Here is a 19,407-nt window from a genome sequence, read left to right as displayed (position 1 = left end):
GCGACCATACCTCGAGAAGTCGATCTGACCATGGTGGTCCATGCCTTAGTTACCTCTAGACTGGACTATTGCAATGCGCTCTACGTGGGGCTGCCTTTGAAGACGGCTCGGAAATTGCAACTAGTACAACGCTCGGCAGCCAGGTTTCTAACTGGAGCAAATTACAGGGCACGTTCAACGCCTCTGTTTAAGGAGCTCCACTGGCTGCCATTTACCTTCCGAGCCCAATTCAAGGTGCAGGTTCTTACCTACAAAGCCCTAAATGGTTTGGGACCCGCCTACCTTAGAAACCGCATTTCCTCCTACGAACCCGCACGATCTCTTCGCTCGTCGGGGGAGGCCCTTCTCTCGCTTCCACCACCCTCGCAGGCTCGGTTGGTGGGGACGAGAGAGAGGGCCTTCTCTGTCGTGGCCCCCCAGCTTTGGAACTTGCTCCCTAGGGAGATTAGGCTGGCCCCCACCCTCCTCTCCTTCCGGAAGAACCTGAAAACCTGGCTTTTCCGGAAAGCCTTTGATGAATGAATTCTGTTGGTTCAAGTTGTCTGCCTACATAATAATAGACCCACTGATTCACCTTCTTATTGTCATTATTGTCATTTCTAGTACTTTAATGACTATGTCAATTACGTAACTACCTCCCCCCGATTTGACACATTCGCCCTTTGGCCTAGACTTGTGTTTTATATCTGTTTTTAACGCTTTTTCCTGCAATATTGTTTTTATGATGGTTTTACTGATATTGTTGATTTGTTGTTGTAAATTTATGTGTTTTGATTTGTTTTTATATTGTGATGTTGGGCAAGGCCCCATGTGAGCCGCCCCGAGTCCCTACGGGGAGATGGGGCGGGATACAAGAATAAAATTATTATTATTATTATTATTATTATTATTATTATTATTATTAAGAAGCATAGCTAATAACAAGGCAGGAGGAGACAACGGGATCCCAGCTGAGTTGTCTAAAATCTTGAAAGATGATGCTGTCAAGGTGATGCATGCCATATACCAGCAAATATGGAAAACACAAGAATGGCCATCAGATTGGAAAAAATCAATTTATATCCCCATACCAAAAAAGGGAAATGCTAAAGAATGCTCAAACTTTCATACAGTGGCACTCATTTCACATGCCAGTAAGGTAATGCTCAAGATCCTGCAAGGTAGACTCCAGCAATTCATGGAGCGAGAGTTGCCAGATGTACAAGCTGGGTTTAGAAAAGGAAGGGGAACAAGAGACCAAATTGCCAATATCCGCTGGATAATGGAAGAAGCTAGGGAGTTTCAGAAAAACATCTATTTCTGTTTTATTGACTATTCTAAAGCCTTTGACTGTGTGAATCATAATAAATTGTGGCAAGTTCTTGGTGGTATGGGGATACCAAGAAACCTTGTCTGTTTCCTGAGAAATCTTTATAACGACCAAGTAGCAACAGTAAGAACAGACCACGGAACAACAGTCTGGTACAAGATTTGGAAAGGAGTACGGCAGGGCTGTATAGTTTCACCCTACCTATTCAACTTGTACACAGAACACATTATGTGGGGCTTGATGAATCCACGGCCAGAGTTAACATTGATGGAAGAAATATTAACAACCTTAGATATGCAGATGATGCCACTCTGATGGCTGAAAGTGAGGAGGAGCTGAGGAGCCTTATCACCAAGGTGAAAGAAGAAAGTGCAAAAGCTGGGTTGCAGTTAAACATCAAGAAAACCAAGATTATGGCAATCAGCAGAGCCATCCTTAGGTAATTTTCAGGAGTAGGCAAACAGAATTTTGCCCCCCCCCCCGCGGCACGGGCGGCGGGGCCGCGTGGGGCGGGAGGTGGGGCCACGTGGTGCAGGAGGCGGGGCCTAGGTCTAGGTCCCTGGCCACCTTTGCTTCCTTCCTTCCCTCCCTCCCTCCTCACCCCCTCACCAACTTCCCAGGAGGCGGAACCAAGGCGAGGCCCCACGCGCCAAGAGTTGGCTTCTTCCTCTTGGGACAACAGAAAGGAGGCAGCTGTGGCCCACTCGCTAAGGCAGCCGGTCTATGAACCCCCACTTCCTCCGCGGCCCAAGCCTTTCCCTCCCTCTTCCCACAAGTCAGCAGTGCCAGACGAATGCTGGGCCCCTCCTCCTCCCCTCCCTCCTTCGCAAAGGCCTATCCCACCAAGAGAAGCACCCCATCCTTTCCTTTGCATTCCCTTCCCCGTGCACAGAGGAGGTTCTACCTCACAGAAGCCAACTGCGTCTCGCGCCCAGAGGCTCGGGGAGGGCGCGCAGTTCACGCGAAGCTCCAGAGTCCCCGGGGGCAACAAAAGCCAACAGGAAGCTCTGGCATGGGCTGGTCCATGAGGTCCCGAAGAGTCGGAAACTACTGAACATTAAACAACAAAACAACACAATACAACTTTAACTGCCATGGCTCAATTTTGTTGAATAATTGTAGTTGTAGTTTTATAAGATCTTTAGCCTTCTTTGCAAAAGCCTCTCCAAACTAAAAAACTCAGGATTCCATAGAATTGATCCATGGCAGTTAAAGTAGTATCAGACTGTATTAATTTTACAGTGTAGATGTACTCATTGTCCAAGACTTAATGTTGGTCAGGTCAGAGTAAATCAATGTCTGCTCTAGATTCTATTTTGTTACTTTAGTCTAAAATCCTGGGTGAACTTCAGAGTATATGTGGTGCTCATCAAAAACCAAAACCTTTAATTCTCCTTGTTGCATGAGGCAGACCCTCTTCCTTCGCAAGAAAACATGGGCTTGGAATATAGCTCTTCATATTATGATGTGTACAGTTATGAAACACTGAAAGCAAACTCTGTATTTTGGCTGAAGCCCAGTGCTAAAGGACAAGCTCTACACGCAAAAGGACCCAGGTTCAGTCAAGGACATTAACAGAGTAGATTTTGAAAGATTTCTGTCTGCATTCCTAGAAGGTGCTCTTATTTATACCAGTAATCCATATAATAGTGAACAACATGGGCTACTGTACTGGCATAAGGCAGTTTCTTATAGTCTCTGTTCTTGCTTCACATATAATGATTTCCCCCCAGTGAAAGTGTACAATTTCTACTCCCTTTTTTACAGTAATGTCTGATGTTTCAGGGGGACTTAATATTTTTTTGTAAATTTGTTTCAATGACCATTATTATTATTATTATTATTATTATTATTATTATTATTAAATTAATAATTAAGTTTCAGTTTAATCAATTATTTGTTTTATTTTTAGGTTCAGAGTTTTATGCGAGGTTGGTTGTGCAGAAGAAAGTGGAAGACAATTGTCCAAGATTATATTTGTTCTCCTCATGCAGAGAGCATGCGGAAGAGGAATCAAATTGTTTTCAACATGGTTGAGGCTGAATCGGAATATGTGCATCAACTTTACATTCTTGTTAATTGTTTTCTAAGACCCTTAAGAATGGCCGCAAGCTCAAAGAAGCCACCCATTAGTCATGATGACGTCAGCAGCATATTTCTCAACAGGTATTATTTGATGTATTGCATAGATGTCATTGATCATGGTTGGATTAAATTGGCCCATCTTTGTCTGTATTATGTATCTTAAACTCAACCAGGGGCAGAGATGGCCTTACCTAGGACAAAGTGAGGCAACTGCCTCAGGCAGCAGCTTGTATGGGGCAGTAGCACACCAACTACCACCCTGTTATTCACATTGAACTTCACTGTGTCAGAAGAGGTAGCCTAGTTGATGATCAATCTGGGAAAATGCAGTGGTTTTTGATCTAGTGCAAGGCTTCTTAAACCTTTTCCACTCACAACTTCTTTCTGCATGAGAAATCCTTTTTGTGACCCCAGGTATATTGGTATATAAGATAGGTATAGAATCAAACTTTGGTGCTGGAGGAAAATCCTGAGAGTGCCTTGGACCACAAGAAGATCCAACCATCCTCCAGGAAATAATGCCGGCTGCTCACTGGAGGGAAGGATATTAGAGGCAAAGATGAAGTATTTTGACCACATTATGAGAAGACAAGAAAGCTTAGAGAAGAGAATGATGCTGGGGAAAATGGAAGGAAAAAGGAAGAGAGGCCAACCAAGGGCAAGATGGATGGATGGTATCCTTAAAGTGACTGGCTTGATCTTGAAGGAGCTGGGGGCAGCGATGACCGACAGGGAGCTCTGGCGTGGACTGGTCCATGAGGGCATGAAGAGCCAGAAACGACTGTGTGATTGAAGAAGAAGAAGAAGATAGAATCAAACATTAATTAATAGTAAATTAGCATTTCCAAGTCTTGCTAAACTGCTAAATCAGCATTTTCAGGTCTTGTTGATTAAAGCTGAACTATTTCCTGCAGAATCCATTGTAAAGACTGCACATTGTTGCTAATAGATTTGTGTAAATGGGTAGCATTCATGACCCCAACATTGAGCTAAGGTGGGATAGTTTAAAAACCAATGATCTAGTGGATCTGTGTGTATCTCCACTTAGTACATGGAAAGCCCCACTCAGCCATTCCACATAGTACTGCCCCTAGAATGGTACGAGAAAGAAGAGAGCAGAGATGTGGAGACCTGGAAAAATAGGAAGTCTTCTAGAAATGCGTCGTCCTCCCCGCCCAAAGCCATATTTTAATGAGAAAAATAGGGAAATAGATTATAATAATACACCTTATTTATATTCTGCTTTATCTCCCAGAGAGGACTCAGAGCAGATTACAACATACACAGATAGGAAAACATTCAATGCCTTTAATACAGTGGAATAACAATGACATGCAAATGCACAGAACGAAGGTAAAGGCTTCCTCTTTCATCTCCGGCTTTCTGGAGGCGGTGCTCAACTCTGGACATCGGGAGGTGCTCTTGTTGCATTTCCAAGCCGAGGAGCCTGTTGTCTGTAGACACCTCCTGGTCATGTTGCTGGCATGGCTGCATGGGAGCCTTATTACCTTCCCACTGAAGCAGTACCTATTGATCTACTCACATTTGCATGTTTTTGAACTGCTAGGTTGGCAGGAGCTAGGGCTAACAGCGGGAGCTTCCCTCACCCATGCCTCAAATTGCCAACCTTTAGGTCAGTAAACAATTCAATGATTTAACCTGTTGCGCCACTGCAGCCCCTAATTGAATATTTCCTTATAGAATTCTGACTAAAATGTTTAAGGCATGGCATTCAGAGTTCATTCTGCTCACATTGTTTCACATAGTGCTTTATATTTGCTTGACATTGCTTTGCTTTGCTTTGCTCATATTGATAGGCTTTTCTATTTTCATTTCTTTTCTGTGATATTTTCATAAACTAGCAAAAGCAAAGAGGTCTCTTAGAGTTTATGACCTTGAGGTTCCATTTGTTATTATTTGTATTATGTTCATTATGTTCAGTGACAATGCCATCATTTTTAGACAGAAGAGTTGTTTATATTAAAAAAACCAGTAGCATATTTTTATTTTTATTTACCCTTTAATCCAAGTCTATGGGGTTTTTAACAATACCTGTTTATGCAAATATATGTTGGGTCAGACTTCATGATGATTTTCAGACAATACCTTTTAGCAACAGACTTAACATGTTATCAAATTATTTTTTTCCAGTGAAACTATAATGTTCTTGCATGAAATATTTCATCAAGGATTAAAAGCAAGAATAGCAAATTGGCCAACTCTAATTTTAGGTAACTATCACAGTATTTCTTACATTAAAATGTGATTTTTCTGTTGTGTTCCAAAAAGGTCCATGACTAGATTGATATGGCTAAGTGATGTTATTGCTGTTGACTGCTGCCAAGTCAGCTTCGATTCATGGCAACCCAACGAACGAGAGAACTCCAAAATACCCTCTGTCTTGCTGAGGTCCTGCAAATTCAAGGCTGTGGCTTTGTCCATTGAATATATGCACCTTTAATGCAGTCGTCCTTTTCCCCTACTGCCTCCCACTTAGCAAGCACTATTGGTTTTTCTAACGAGTGTTGTTGTTTCATGCTACCAACAAAGTTCAATAACCTCAGTTTGGTCATTTTGACTTCTAGGGATAGTTCAGTTGTGATGAAATGGTATTATAAGCTAACAACAACAACAACAACAACAACAACAACAACTTTATTCTTATACCCTGCCACCATCTCTCAAACGGGACTTGGGGCGGCTTATATATGGGGCAAAATGCCCATAGACACACATACAAACAACCAACCAAAGCAAAAGACATAGGTTAAATTTTTTTTGTGTGTGTCAGGAGCAACCGGAGTTGCTTCTGGAGTGAGAGAATTGGCCGTCTGCAAGGACGTTGCCCAGGGGATGCCCGGATGTTTTGATGTTTTACCATCCTTGTGGGAGGCTTCTCTCATGTCTCTGCATGGAGCTGGAGCTGATAGAGGGAGCTCATTCACGCTCTCCCTGGGTGGGATTCAAACCTGGCAGCCTTCAGGTCAGCAACCCAACCTTCAGGTCACAAGGCTTTTATCTCCTAGGCCATTTGCTATTTTTAATAATGTTTTTATACGTTAAAATAAAACATTATTAAAAAATAGCAAAACAGTTAAAAACACAAATTCAATAAACCATAATAATATAAACAGCTGCATAAACAATACTGAGTGAACCCAGTTGCCGTAATACAATGGGTGTGATCAGGATATACAAGGGTCTGGCATGGGGTAGTGCAAGCAGCATAGATAGGGCTGGGTATTGGATAAAGTGAAGAGAACAGCATATTATTGTGGAACCTGGGGATGAGGCATTTGTGACTAGGGCCTGGCGTTGTCAAAAGCGAGCTGAAACAATCAAGTTTTCAGGTCCCTACGAAAGGTGGACAATGTTGGGGCTTGTCTAATTTCCCGTGGGAGGGAGTGCCAAAGCTGGGGGCCACCACTGAGAAGGCCCTTTCTCTCATTCTCACCAACCGCGCTTGTGACTGTGGCGGAAGTGAGAGGAGGGCCTTCCTGGCAGATCTTAGAGCCTGTGACGGTTCATAGGGGGAAATGCAGTCTTGAAGATAAGCAGGACCCAAACCATTTAGGCTTTATAGATCGTAATCTGCAGTTTGCACATAAACTGCCGAACCTTTAGGAAAAGGTAAAGGTTTCCTGACTCTGGGGGTTGGTGTTCATCTCCATTTCTAAGCCGAAGAGCCGGTGTTGTCTGTAGACACCTCCAAGGTCATATGGCCGGCATGACTGCATGGAACGCCGTTCCCTTCCTGCCGGAGCGGTACCTATTGATCTACTTACATTGGCATGTTTTCGAACTGCTAGGTTGGCAGAAGCTCGAGCTAACAGCAGGCACTCACTCTGCTCTCCGGGTTTGAACCTGGGACCTTTCGGTCTGCAAGTTCAGCAGCTCAGCGCTTTAATACACTGAGCCACCGGAGGCTCCTCCGAACCTTTGTCACATACAAAATAAAGTATGTCTTTGAACAGGTCAAAATAATAAATAAATTTGAAAAAATGCACATTGCCCTCCTTAAATATTAGATTCAATCTCTGCAAACTCTAAAACTTTATTTGATTTTATAAAGATGATGTATTTCTCTCCCCCCCCCCCCCAAGAACTAACAACCTCCATCAAGATGAATGATTGAAAAGATAAAGCCTCCCTAATAGAATGAAAAGATAATAGCCTCCCAATTGTCGTTAACAATTGTATAATAGAAATTCCACACTTTTTAAGCTCTGGATTTCTATACCTAAAAAAGAGATGCCTCTTAAACTGTCTTCATATTACATTACTTAATAACCACACCGTTTCTGTTAGATGAAAATGGCAGCAAGCTATTAAGAGATGAATGTTAGATTGCAGCTAGAGTTTGCATCCAACATCAGCCAACTAATGTGAATAGGACAAATTGCACAATGCCTCCAATGTAAATAATTTGAATTTAACATTCTGCCTTTTTCTAGCAGCACACACTAACTATTCCTCTTAATCTTTTACAGCTGATTTATTTGACATCTTGCTACCAATGCTGAATATTTATCAAGAATTTGTTAGAAATCACCAGTACAGTCTTCAAGTTTTAGCAAACTGCAAACAGAATAGAGATTTTGACAAACTTTTGAAGCAATATGAAGCCAACCCTGCATGTGAGGGCAGGATGCTTGAAACTTTCCTCACTTATCCCATGTTTCAGGTAGTTCTATTATCGGTGCATATGTAACAACAATTTATATAATTTTGGTTGTTAATCCTAATGCCTGTTGCTATATAAGTATTTTTTTGGTTATATTTGGTGGAAAAAGCTTTAGCTTTATAACAAATAGCAGGCAATTAATCTGCTCTTGATCTGAGATTAATATTTCTGAATTATATTTTGAAAGACATTTTGAACTATTTTCAATCATTTTAATTGCTTGCTGCTAACACTTTTATTCATTTTTAGATCCCTAGATATATTATAACTCTTCATGAACTTCTGGCTCATACACCACATGAACACGTGGAAAGAAAAAGCCTTGAATTTGCTAAATCCAAGTTAGAAGAACTTTCAAGGTGAGACTTCATTTGTTCTATGGATGTGAGATTAGAGTTCCCAGGGGAAATATCCAGTCTCTTTAAACCAATTAAACTCTCCAATTTCTCTAAACATACAGAAGAGAGAATTTTGCTTGCATGATAAGTAGCAACTTCTGAAATTCCCTCTTCTAGACAACCATTAAAGGGAGAGGGGCTGTGACCCTTTTTTCACCTGGCAACCCTGTATGAGGCGAATAGAAATAGAAATAGAAAAATGGTAAGTTATTATATCAGTGTGGTATTTTTCAAAATGAAACTAAGGTGTATGCAAGCATTAAAAAAAGTTCTCAAAGACTGAACGTGGTTTTTCAGAGATCATTCAACAGTCAGTCAGTATTACTCAGTATAGGCATCATTTTGCATGAATTATTTATGGGATTTACCTCCTTTATCCCACCCTAGTTTAAATAGGCACAAAACATACGTGCCTAAAGAAGCTGTCTGGGTTTCTTATTGGAGGAATTACAAGGTATGAAGTATGGCTATTCAAGATAGTCCCATTTTCAGAGGCGACTAATATCCGAATCTTTATTCTTATTAATGTGCTTCAAACCAGATATAGAAAGCTGCTGCTTGGACATTTAAAAAAGAAACTTCATATTCCTTCAATGGAGAAATGTGACTTTAATAGAATAAGTGACTGAAGTATGTTTAGTAGTGACAATTCTAGTGCAATGAAGTAGTGCGGCAGGCAAATTTTAGTGAAATATTTAATCTCATCTAATCTATTCAAGAGAAATACTGTTTTCCCCATTATGAAATATTTTTCTATTTTGTATTGCCCAGAAGATTATATTTATTTGTTTTTAATATTTGTATTATATATATTTTTTCTTATCAGGGAGTTGATATTTAAGCTGTATTAAAATAAGATTGGTGGGCTGTCGCACCCAAGCTACTTTAAATGTCTTTGGTGTTAATGTTTTCTGACTTTCTATCAACTTGGGGGATGCTGGATTGCCTTTCTGTTTGAGCAAAGAACCCCACAGAATCAAGGTTCATACTATTGCTTTCAAGAAACAATAACAATAAGTCTTGAGTGGAGATAAGTCTTGGGCTTATCTCCACCCAGGCGCTATCTTGATTTCTCTGCAACAAAGTCCATACTTAGAGTTTGAAGGTAACTGATTGTTTTTGAAGTTGCTGGTCATGGATGATTCTGGCGACGAAGGACAAATGAAGGTCTCCCTTGCTCACTTTTTCTGGTAGAGGGGCTTCTGGGGCACCCAATGCCCAAGTTGGTCAGGCTGGAGGTAGAGAGAGCAGGTCCCTTCTATTGAGGCCTCTCACCTCATTGAAGGTGCTGGAAATTCCATAGACTACCATTGACCATAGGTAGGCCAGTATAGTCAGATGAGTTCCCAGATTAGTTAGTTAGTTAGTTAGTTAGTTAGTTAGTTAGTTAGTTAGTTAGTTATTGGCTTGAAATGGCTTATCCAAACTTGGATCTCGCTGGGGTGAACTGCAGACATGTCTTGCTTTCAAGATTCCCAGGTGGTAATAATTCTAAACTAAAGATGGCTCTATCACAGTTGGGCAAGCTTTGCTCCTTAGATACTTTTAGTCCTCACTTCTGACCATGCATGATTTTGACTGTGCCAACTGGGAATGATGGGAGCTGGGTGTCCGCGCAACATTGAGCAGTAGGGCTGAGTTTCACTATCATTATTTTGAATAATGACTTGCCAAGCCTACCTACTGAGGTTTATGAACTCAAACAATTTGTACACCTAGCATTCCAGAGCATGACTTTCCATGTTTTTATTAGTTATATATTCTTGGGGCAAGGTGTTCAAAAATATTGACTGATTGAGGAGTCAATATTTATGAAGGAGATATGTGTTGTCAAAGGCTTTCATGGCCGGGATCACAGGGTTGTTGTATGTCTTTCGGGCTGTATGGCCATGTTCCAGTAGTATTCTCTCCTGAAAAAATATATATCTGTGGAGATATATTGCCACACCCTGGACTCTCCACACCCTGGACTGTCCACAGATACATATTTTTTCCTTTCCTTGCCTAGTTTATCCATGCCTCACAGCCTCTGAGGATGCCTGCCATAGATGTGGGCGAAACGTCAGGAGAGAATAATTCTGGAACATGGCCACACAGCCCGAAAGACATACAACAACCCTATGCAGGAGATATTCTTTAACGCGAGTGTGTGTATATATGTGCCTTCCAGTCCCATGTCTACTTATGGTGGCCCCATGAATTTCATAGGGTTTTCTTAGGCAAGGAATACTCAGAGGTAATTTTGCTAGTTCCTTCCTTTGAAATGTGATCTATAACATCTGATGTTTGTTGGCAGTTTCCCATCCAAGTACATCACTAGATGGCTAAGTGTAATTAGCTTCCAAGATCAGACAGGATCTGGTATCTTCAAGGTATTTAGGCTCAAGCTTCCATGTGAATAAATTCTTGCATTAGAACTACTTGGATTTTGTCAGGTTTTGAGAGTTGGTTCCTATACATACACTTGTTCCATTTTAAGGCTGTTTGTAGCAATGTCTTGGATCTACATAGTTTACTGAGGTGGACCTATGATTTCAACAGCAAATGTCCTCCCTTCCACATAGTCCACTGGTGGACTATAGCACTATAAGTCTAAAAAAAGGAAGGAAGGAGAGACAAATATTGTTTTAATATGTCTGCAAATGTTTTTTTTTAAAAAAATAAGGGCAGGAATAAAATGTTGATCTTGGTATTAGGAATTGCTGGAAAATAGTTTGGGACAGTGGGGGTGCCATTTAGATACTTAAGTAAAAACCCTGAAAACTGCAGCAACAAATACTGCAACCTCCTGACACATTTCCCTTTTCTAAAAAAGTTCCCAATCTGAGTAAAACAGTCTAAAACAAAGAAATGACAATAGTTCATGAAATCATTCAAAACTATTCAGTAACAAGTCATTTTGATGAGCCACATTTGAAAAAAGTAAGGATCCAAGCCAGTATTTCAAAATTAAAAACGACACAATGAAAATACTCTTTCTCCACTAACTGTCCACTTGACCTTAAATATTGGTGAGACCAGAAAGAAGATATCTGATGAAGGTCATAAAGCTCAAATGGGGCATTAGGGCCCACATTTAATTGTAACTAAAGCAGACCCGTTGTAAGTCAACATGTATTGAAACCTCATTTGTTGTGACTGCGCCTTCGGGGATTATGGTTGATGGGGATGGAATTCGAAGAGGAAGAAAAAACCCTCGTGATGAGGGTTCACTGGAGGAGTTAAGCAGGAAGCGACTTAGTGTGATGTCTCATGGGCCTTGTAGTCCCGTTCCTAGTACTATTGTGGCAGATGAGGAGGAAAACATGGGATTTCCACCGGTTCAGCCAGAATCGGAGCCCTTGCACCTGGAGGATGTTTGCCCTCAAGAAGTCAGCCAAACAAGCATTGGACAGAATTCTCCCCCGTTTTCTCGAAGGGACAATTATAATAGAGATAGAGGAACTAGGGAGGTGAATCGCCGGAGCGCCAGAATCGCAGCCAAACAATTAGCTGATTAGGTTTGCTTCCCTTGGGAAATTCTAAGGAGTCATGGATCTGGACAGAGTTGGGTTTCACTTCTAGTTCTCCAGGGAAAGTGTTCTTCTGGTGGGAAACGAGACCCTATTTAGGTGTCTTGCCGCGAAAGAAACCTTGCGGAGTCAATTCGTCAGCTTGAGGAGTGAGATCGTGTGTAGACTTCGTACTCCAGTTCCCTGTTTCCCGGATCAAGTTTCCAGCCTTGCCTTGTTCCACGGACTTCTATGGACTCAGTTCTTGTTTCATGTTTGCCTTGTTTCAAGTTTGATCTTGCCAAGTTTCAAGTCTTGCCTTGCCTTGCGTTTTAAACCACGGACCTTGCTTCCTAGATTCAAGCCTTGTTTTCTAGTTTCCTTCGGATTTACCTTAAGCCTCGAAAGACTATGGACAGTTCCCCACACTATTGCTTGCCAAATAGTGTGTGTTTGGGTCAAGTGGATTATAACTTTGGACTCTAATATCACATATTGGACATTGTTTTCCTGGACTATAATTGACCTTTCCTGAAAGGTCTACTTCTGAACTATATTCTTCACTTGTTTTTATTGACTTTATATATTCCTATAATAAAGATATTAGATAGAATCCGGCCTCTGCGCATGGTTATTGGTGTTCTGTAGCCTGGGTCTTGACACTTAGAGAGCTATATGGGGGATCTTCTGAGGAAGATTCAGATGGGGAGATGGATGCTGAGGAACAGGTGGTGGCTGGGGAAGTGGGCACTGAATGGGCACAGCCACCGGAGATGTCTGGGGATTTGGGGTCTATGGATACTTCTGAACCTGGGGTTTCTGCAGGAGCTGATCCCAATTGGGATGCTTGGAGAAGGGAGGATGGTTCTTTAAGTGTTCATGGGGCTAAGTGTGGGCAGGATGATTGGGACTTCGACGAATTGCTAGGTACTCCAGATCCACGAGCTCTAGCTGTGTGGAGCTCAGACTCTGAGTAGATTTGGGACACCTGGTGTTTGGGTGTGAGTGTTTGGTCACCCAGGAGGAAGGGGAATAAAATGGGAATGTTTGGCCACTGCACTTTGCGTGTGGCAAGGTGTTGCTGAGGTGCCATTGGGATCTCTGTATTTCCATGAAGACTGGACTTGGACTATGATTTGAATCTGCTGTTATCACCTAGCTTGGCTCTCGCTGTGTTTTATCGTGGACCTGTTTTGGATGACTGCACCCTCTTCAGACCTTGGATCGGAATTTGACCTTGCTACTGCCTTCGCCCTGTGATTGATGACTACTATCGGCTTTTGACTCCTGGCTTGCTCTTTGGACACCGCTGTTATCTCCTGACCTGACCTTGGAATCCCGGACGACGTCTTTTCACCATCCTTTTGGAGCCTTCGGCTTTATCCACATTGTGGAAGCAGTCTACTGCATTCTTAGTTTGTTTGTTTGTTTCCTGACCAATTTGGTGTTTTCTTTTGGGAACTGTTCCTTTGAAAACTACAGAGCCGGCTGGCAGGGCTTGGACTCAGAAAGTGCAGTTTGCACTAAGTTTGTTTAGCTTTGTTTTTACCTGCTTGTGTTGCTGAATTATATTTTTGTTTGAACTGCTCTTGAAGCACTGATAGTGAAGTGTTTCAAGGTTTTTTCTGTGTTAACATTGCTTTTTGGCTTATCTGCTGAATAAACTCTATTTTTGTTCGCTTGACATCATTGATCTGGAATTTCTGCAATACATTGGATGACTTGTTGGATTTAGGCCAATTATTTATGGATAAGTACTTGTATGCAGTTAGCAGTTTATATATAGAAACTAAAAACTCTCTTTTTAAAAACTGCTTTTAACAGAGTGATGCATGATGAAGTTAGTGAAACAGAAAACATACGGAAAAACCTTGCAATAGAAAGGATGATCGTAGAGGGTTGTGACATATTACTGGATACCAGTCAAACTTTTATACGACAAGGTAAGGTCATTTTGTTTAACTCTAATTCATGTAACATTAAGAAAATTAAATCAGTAGAATTAATGTTGGCATCTCTGGAAAAGATAAGGATGCAGGGCAGTATATAGCTGGCACCAGATGTCTGCCCTTACCCAGATATGATTCATGAATACGAGCCCTGCAGTTTTGGGCGGCTGCTGAGCCCCACCTCTGTGCTGTTTTTTTCCAGGGGACATGAAAAACAGCAGCACTATAATAGTAAAGCATCCATGGGAAAGTAAAATACACAATAAGCGGACTGTCATCTTCAGTGGACCAGAAATTATCTACAACAGCATGGAAAATAGGTCTGTCTGGCCAATAGACGTTGCAGTTCCAGATGATGCCAACATCCAGGCAAAAACACAGGAGAAACTTGAAGTACTTGAAGCTTTGTCAAATAGTGGAGAGATTGTGAGGAATGAAAATAGCTGTCTGTTGTTCCCATTTTTAATCTGTGCTTCAGCAATACCACAAAATGATAGAATTTGATTTTTTAATTTTGATTTTTTAAATCAAATTGATATTTCTGTGCTACTGCCAACTGATTTTTAAAAATGTGAATGTTAAACAATTTCCTGGTGTATCCGAAATGCCTAGCAACATGCCTTTCCTTATATGTTGAAAGGCTTCTACTAAGGTTCTTTGGGAAGCTTAGCATATGTGAACCTATATCACAGTGAATACTAATGCTCAGTTATCAACAGCTAGTAGCCAAAGGAAAACTCCTGAGTTGGGCAAGGGAAGAGAAAAGATGGGTAAAGGAGGCAGAAGAACAGAAGGTGCAGGAGTTTGCAATAATTGCGAACGTGTAAAGGAATACTATATTCTGCAACATGTTGTGCATCCCATTCATGCTGCATGAATTAATGTTGCTTTGTGTATTATTTACTTGAGTCTAATGCACCACTGAACCTAATGCACACTTCAGTTTGCAAAACCCTGAAACCAAAAAAGGTATTTGCTGGCGCATTTAATGGGCAGCAGCACAGTTGATGCCTGATTAGAATTTCTTCTTTAAAAACATTTGTGTTGAAACACCAACGTTTTCAGCAATGGAAAAGAAACCTTGGGGTGCATCTATGCTGTAGAATGAATCCACTTTAATTGCCTTGGTTCAATGCCGTGGAATCAAGGGAGATGTGGGTTTATAAGGCCTCGAGCCTTCTCTGCCAAAGAGTGTGGAATGGATGTCTCACCAAACTACAAATCCCAGGATTACGTAGCATTGAGCAATGGCAATTAAATTACAGATGCCATCCCTAAAATAAAAGCTCCAGATGCTTCTGAAGCAACTTTCCAGGTTGGCGGTTCAAATCTGGGGAGAGTGTGTGAGCTCCTTCTGTCAGCTCCAGCTCCCCGTGTGGGGACATGAGAGAAGCCTCCCACAAGGATGGGCAATGTCCCCTGGACGACATCCTTGCAGACTGACAATTCTCTCACACCAGAAGTGGCTTGCTGTTTCTCAAGTCTCTCCTGACACGAAAAAACACTAAGCTTACAGTATTATGTGAAGCTAATGTTCACTCTAATTTTAGCAAAGTAATTTTGCCAAAAATGTGAGCATTAGAGTTGAGTAAATACTGTAAATACAGTGGAAAAAGGCAGCTACCATCTAACAATCGCTTTTTAAAAAGCCCAATACTAGTTACTTACTCAAATACGGTATTGTTCTTGTTTTGTGCCTTCATATTGTTTTGGACTTTGCTGACATTGAGGTAAACTTACCTTGTGTTTTTTTCTTGACAGTGTTGTTGCAGTGTCCCAAGTGCTGGGTAGTGCTATGTTAGGCTGCTGATTGTGAAACATATTACAAAATAAATCAATTGGCTGCACTGAGAAACCATTACATACTTATCTGGATGGAGCCTAAATGTCTTTGGATTGTTCTCAGAAAGACTTTATGCAGGCAATTTACATAGAATCTAGGCAGAGTTTATAGTGATATTTCACACGGTGAATGTTGAAAACAACTCTCCACTTCAAACAAAAGTACAGGAAATAGGCTCAGATTAGAATTATCAGCTGGCTAGTTTCATTTTAAGAAGGCAGGAGATAATAATGAAGTGCAAGAAAGAAATACAAGACAGTAATGGCAAATCTTTGTTGATGTTAATGGCTTAAAAAAACCTGGCATTCAATAGCTGATGCAGTTGCCTAGGCATTTTGAATTTTTTTTCCAGGTCTGAAGAGTTTGTATGAAAATAACAAGCCAAGAACCTGCTCTGTCTCCTGGCAATTTCAAATATTGTTTATACTGCCATTGCCATTGCTTTTCTCCTGATCAATATTTATGTCAGAATGATCTGCCTCCAAGATGAGTAAAGAAGCAGTAGAAGTGAGAGAGATGGCACTTGCAAAAAAAAAAATCAATGTATCCAGCACAACAGTTCACTCTCTGGCTTAATACATTTTATGATGGAGCCACTGAATCACAAAGTCTTGGAGAGCAGTGTTTTGTGGGATGTACATCTAGATAAATATAATGAATTATTGTTAGGCATTTGCAGAGTAGGGTATTTTATCTTTTCAAATATGAAGGTCTGTCTGCAGCATGTACATTTGCTAGGGCTTGGCAGTATATTTTTTCAAATTTTCAGTGGTCTGGAAAATGGGCTGGTTTTTTTAAAAAAAGAAAATGGGCTGGTTTCAGTGTCTTATAATAAAATGACCTTGCAAAAACTGAAGTCATTTGTATACATTTCATTCCATCAAACAACTGCACTGTTGGAAATTATTTCAGACTGACCTTATATGCACCAGTAAATCTTTTCTCATAAAGACAACAATTGTATTTGAAATGTTTAGAAAGTTTTCTTTTGTTATATTTGGAGTCAAGAAAGAATCACCAATTCTATGGGATTACTGTATTGATACCACATTCTAATGGAAATATGATGTTATATGAGAATCTTTGTGATCTATATTGTTTCTTCTGTACTCTGCTGTGTTAAGTATATTCATTGAATAACTTCTTATGCCAACATATTTCTAAAAAAAGTACCATTTGACTTTGACTATAGTTCTAATTGGAAATGTGTCTCACTTCATTCAGTTGAACTTAAATCTGGTTTAGACAGGATTGCAGGTGCTTATTAACACAGTTGTAATGTGATCTGCTGCCTTGTTTTAAGGGTTCTTTTTCAATGGATTAGTTTTCACATGTGCAGCTTTTGCATATTGGGAACCAGACTCAGATTATTAGTCGCCTTAGAAGATGATGGACTCCATTCCTGATAACAGCAGTCAGAATAGGGAGTACAATAAAAGCCCAATGGTACAATGCCTTCCGTCCTCTAATATGTATATGCTGTATCCCATTCTAAGCATCTGCTACCTAAAGCAACTGGCTTAGTCTGCCTTACATCTGCACATTAATGGTCTGTGGCTTAAAAGGAATCTGCACTGACATTAAATAATTACACTTATTAAGATTACCTGTTGGTGTCGGGCTCCATGGATTCCTACACAGAGTTCTTATATATTCAGCATTGTGTTTGAATAGAGCATTTCCTAGTAAGTTTATTCTGAAGTTGAAGCCTTAACATGTAAGCAATGACTGATTATGCTTTATGTGCCTATCTAGAAACCTGTACATTAATAAACTATAACAGAACAAAATTGTATTTTAGTATATTTTTATTGAATGAACTATTTCACTCAGAAAGATTTCTTTTCAGAACTCTGGTCAGTGCTTCTTTTAAAACATAAAGAGAAAAGTCAGTGCAAAAAATTCATCACGGTCACTTTAGATATATAGCTAGATCTGTTTATTGATTAGTCCACTGACCATATCAACAATAAAAGACAAAAAACAAAGATACACAGACAAATAGATATCAATCATTATTGTAAAACTTCTGTAATAGTTAACTAAAATAAATTAAAACACAGTAAAACTTGATTAAATGATAAGTTTAGTAAAATGGGATTAAATTGCAAGATGAAAGTAGGAGGAGGAAAGTGATGAGTGTGAAAGAATCAGTCATCACCATGACAAGGGACCCCATTTTGTGAGATAATGAGATCTCTCAGGTGGGTGGCTTTTATAATGAATTTGGCTGCACAGCAGACAAAGTGTAGATTCTCCCCAGAAAGAAAATAAGACAGTCTGGCAATTGGATCCTAGTTGGTTGTTCTTTATTTTATTTATTTATTTACTTATTTTTACCTCGCTCTATCTCAACCCCAAAGGGGAATCAGTGTGGCTTCCAAATTGGAAATAATTCAATGCCATGGTAACACAGGACAAACAAAACACAATATGCATTGTTCGGTGAATCATGAAAATCATAAAACACTAACATATAAATATACATAAATAAGCTGTTAAAACATGACACTTAGACCAAAAATCATAATCCAGAAGACGTTCCAATCACATTGCCATTTAGAAAAAAGGATTATCATAAATGTTGATTTAAGACTTGTATTGGTTTGAATCTGTGTCTATATATGGCAGACTTCTACTGAAAACTTTAAAACATCTTTAAAATAGGTTTCAGTTGGTGTAAGAGAATTTACTTACTTTTCCAAAGAGCAAACCAGAAATTTCATATAGCAAAAGAAAATAAAGTCTTACTATTGGAATTCGAATCAGTTGGGTTCCAGGTTGTGGCTCATTTCTGCACCTGTTTAAATAATTAACGTGCTGCAGTTCTACACACGGTTATGTTACTTAGACCTCGTGTACTTCATTGGGCCATAACCAGCTAGTGTATATAATGCAACAGTTAAATTCTTCATTGGATCAAGAGTAATTTGGATGTTAATCTGAAGAGATACAGGTATATTGCAGCTAACAAAGCAGATGTGTTTCTGGGTGTCACTTCATCAACAGAAAATTTGGTAGCAGTGGCAGAAATATCATGGGAGGACAGACTTCCACCCCACAAAACAAGAGCAGTTGAACATATTTCAGCATTTTTAAAATCCAAAATTAAAAATACACATGTGTGAAATAAATTAAACAGACATGTAACTTTTCTACAAGCCAAGAAAAACATTAAAACTTTTGAGAGACTACCTGAAGATATTTCCAAAATGTATCCAGGGATTATTCTTTTTTATGATTTCCATTTCAGTGGCCAAGCATACAGAGCTATACTTTAAAAATATTGAGAGTAGCTTGTGGAGCAAATTTATATGCTTTCGCTTCTTCTCTCTGTTTTGCTGTTTGTTCATTCTCAGCAAGGGATTGTGGAGGAGCTGCAATTTGCCTTGCCTGTTGTAGGCAGGCACACAGTTATAGTAGGATTAGTTAGAGTAGAATCCTATCTTTTCCAGCTCAAACTTTATTATATTGTTTAGTTCAGACACACTACCATAACCTGACACCCAAAGTGTGTGTTTCTCTAGCCCTCTTTCACCGCTCCCCCCCTCGTTCCCTGTGCCACTAAAATGTCCAGCTAAACAAGGGTGGAGAGGGGCTGGGCAGGTATGAAAATACCTTGTAAAAAGAAACACCTTTGTCTAAGGC

At 40.2% G+C, this 19,407-nt stretch overlaps 1 protein-coding gene across 2 annotated transcripts in view; it reads left to right on the top strand.

Moving 5' to 3' along the window:
- Positions 1 to 19,407, top strand: part of rasgrf2 (Ras protein specific guanine nucleotide releasing factor 2) — a 137,896-nt gene that overhangs the window by 50,978 nt on the left and 67,511 nt on the right. For both annotated transcript variants that reach the window (XM_062972286.1, XM_062972285.1), the window contains exons 5-9: positions 3,222 to 3,475; positions 5,546 to 5,625; positions 7,885 to 8,078; positions 8,328 to 8,437; positions 13,792 to 13,910. In XM_062972286.1, coding sequence (XP_062828356.1) covers positions 3,222 to 3,475; positions 5,546 to 5,625; positions 7,885 to 8,078; positions 8,328 to 8,437; positions 13,792 to 13,910 — 757 coding nt within the window. The remainder of the gene's footprint in view (positions 1 to 3,221; positions 3,476 to 5,545; positions 5,626 to 7,884; positions 8,079 to 8,327; positions 8,438 to 13,791; positions 13,911 to 19,407) is intronic.

Source organism: Anolis carolinensis, chromosome 2 (genome assembly GCF_035594765.1).
Source record: "Anolis carolinensis isolate JA03-04 chromosome 2, rAnoCar3.1.pri, whole genome shotgun sequence".
Taxonomy (NCBI): domain Eukaryota; kingdom Metazoa; phylum Chordata; class Lepidosauria; order Squamata; family Dactyloidae; genus Anolis; species Anolis carolinensis.
This window is presented reverse-complemented; position numbering and strand designations above follow the sequence as displayed.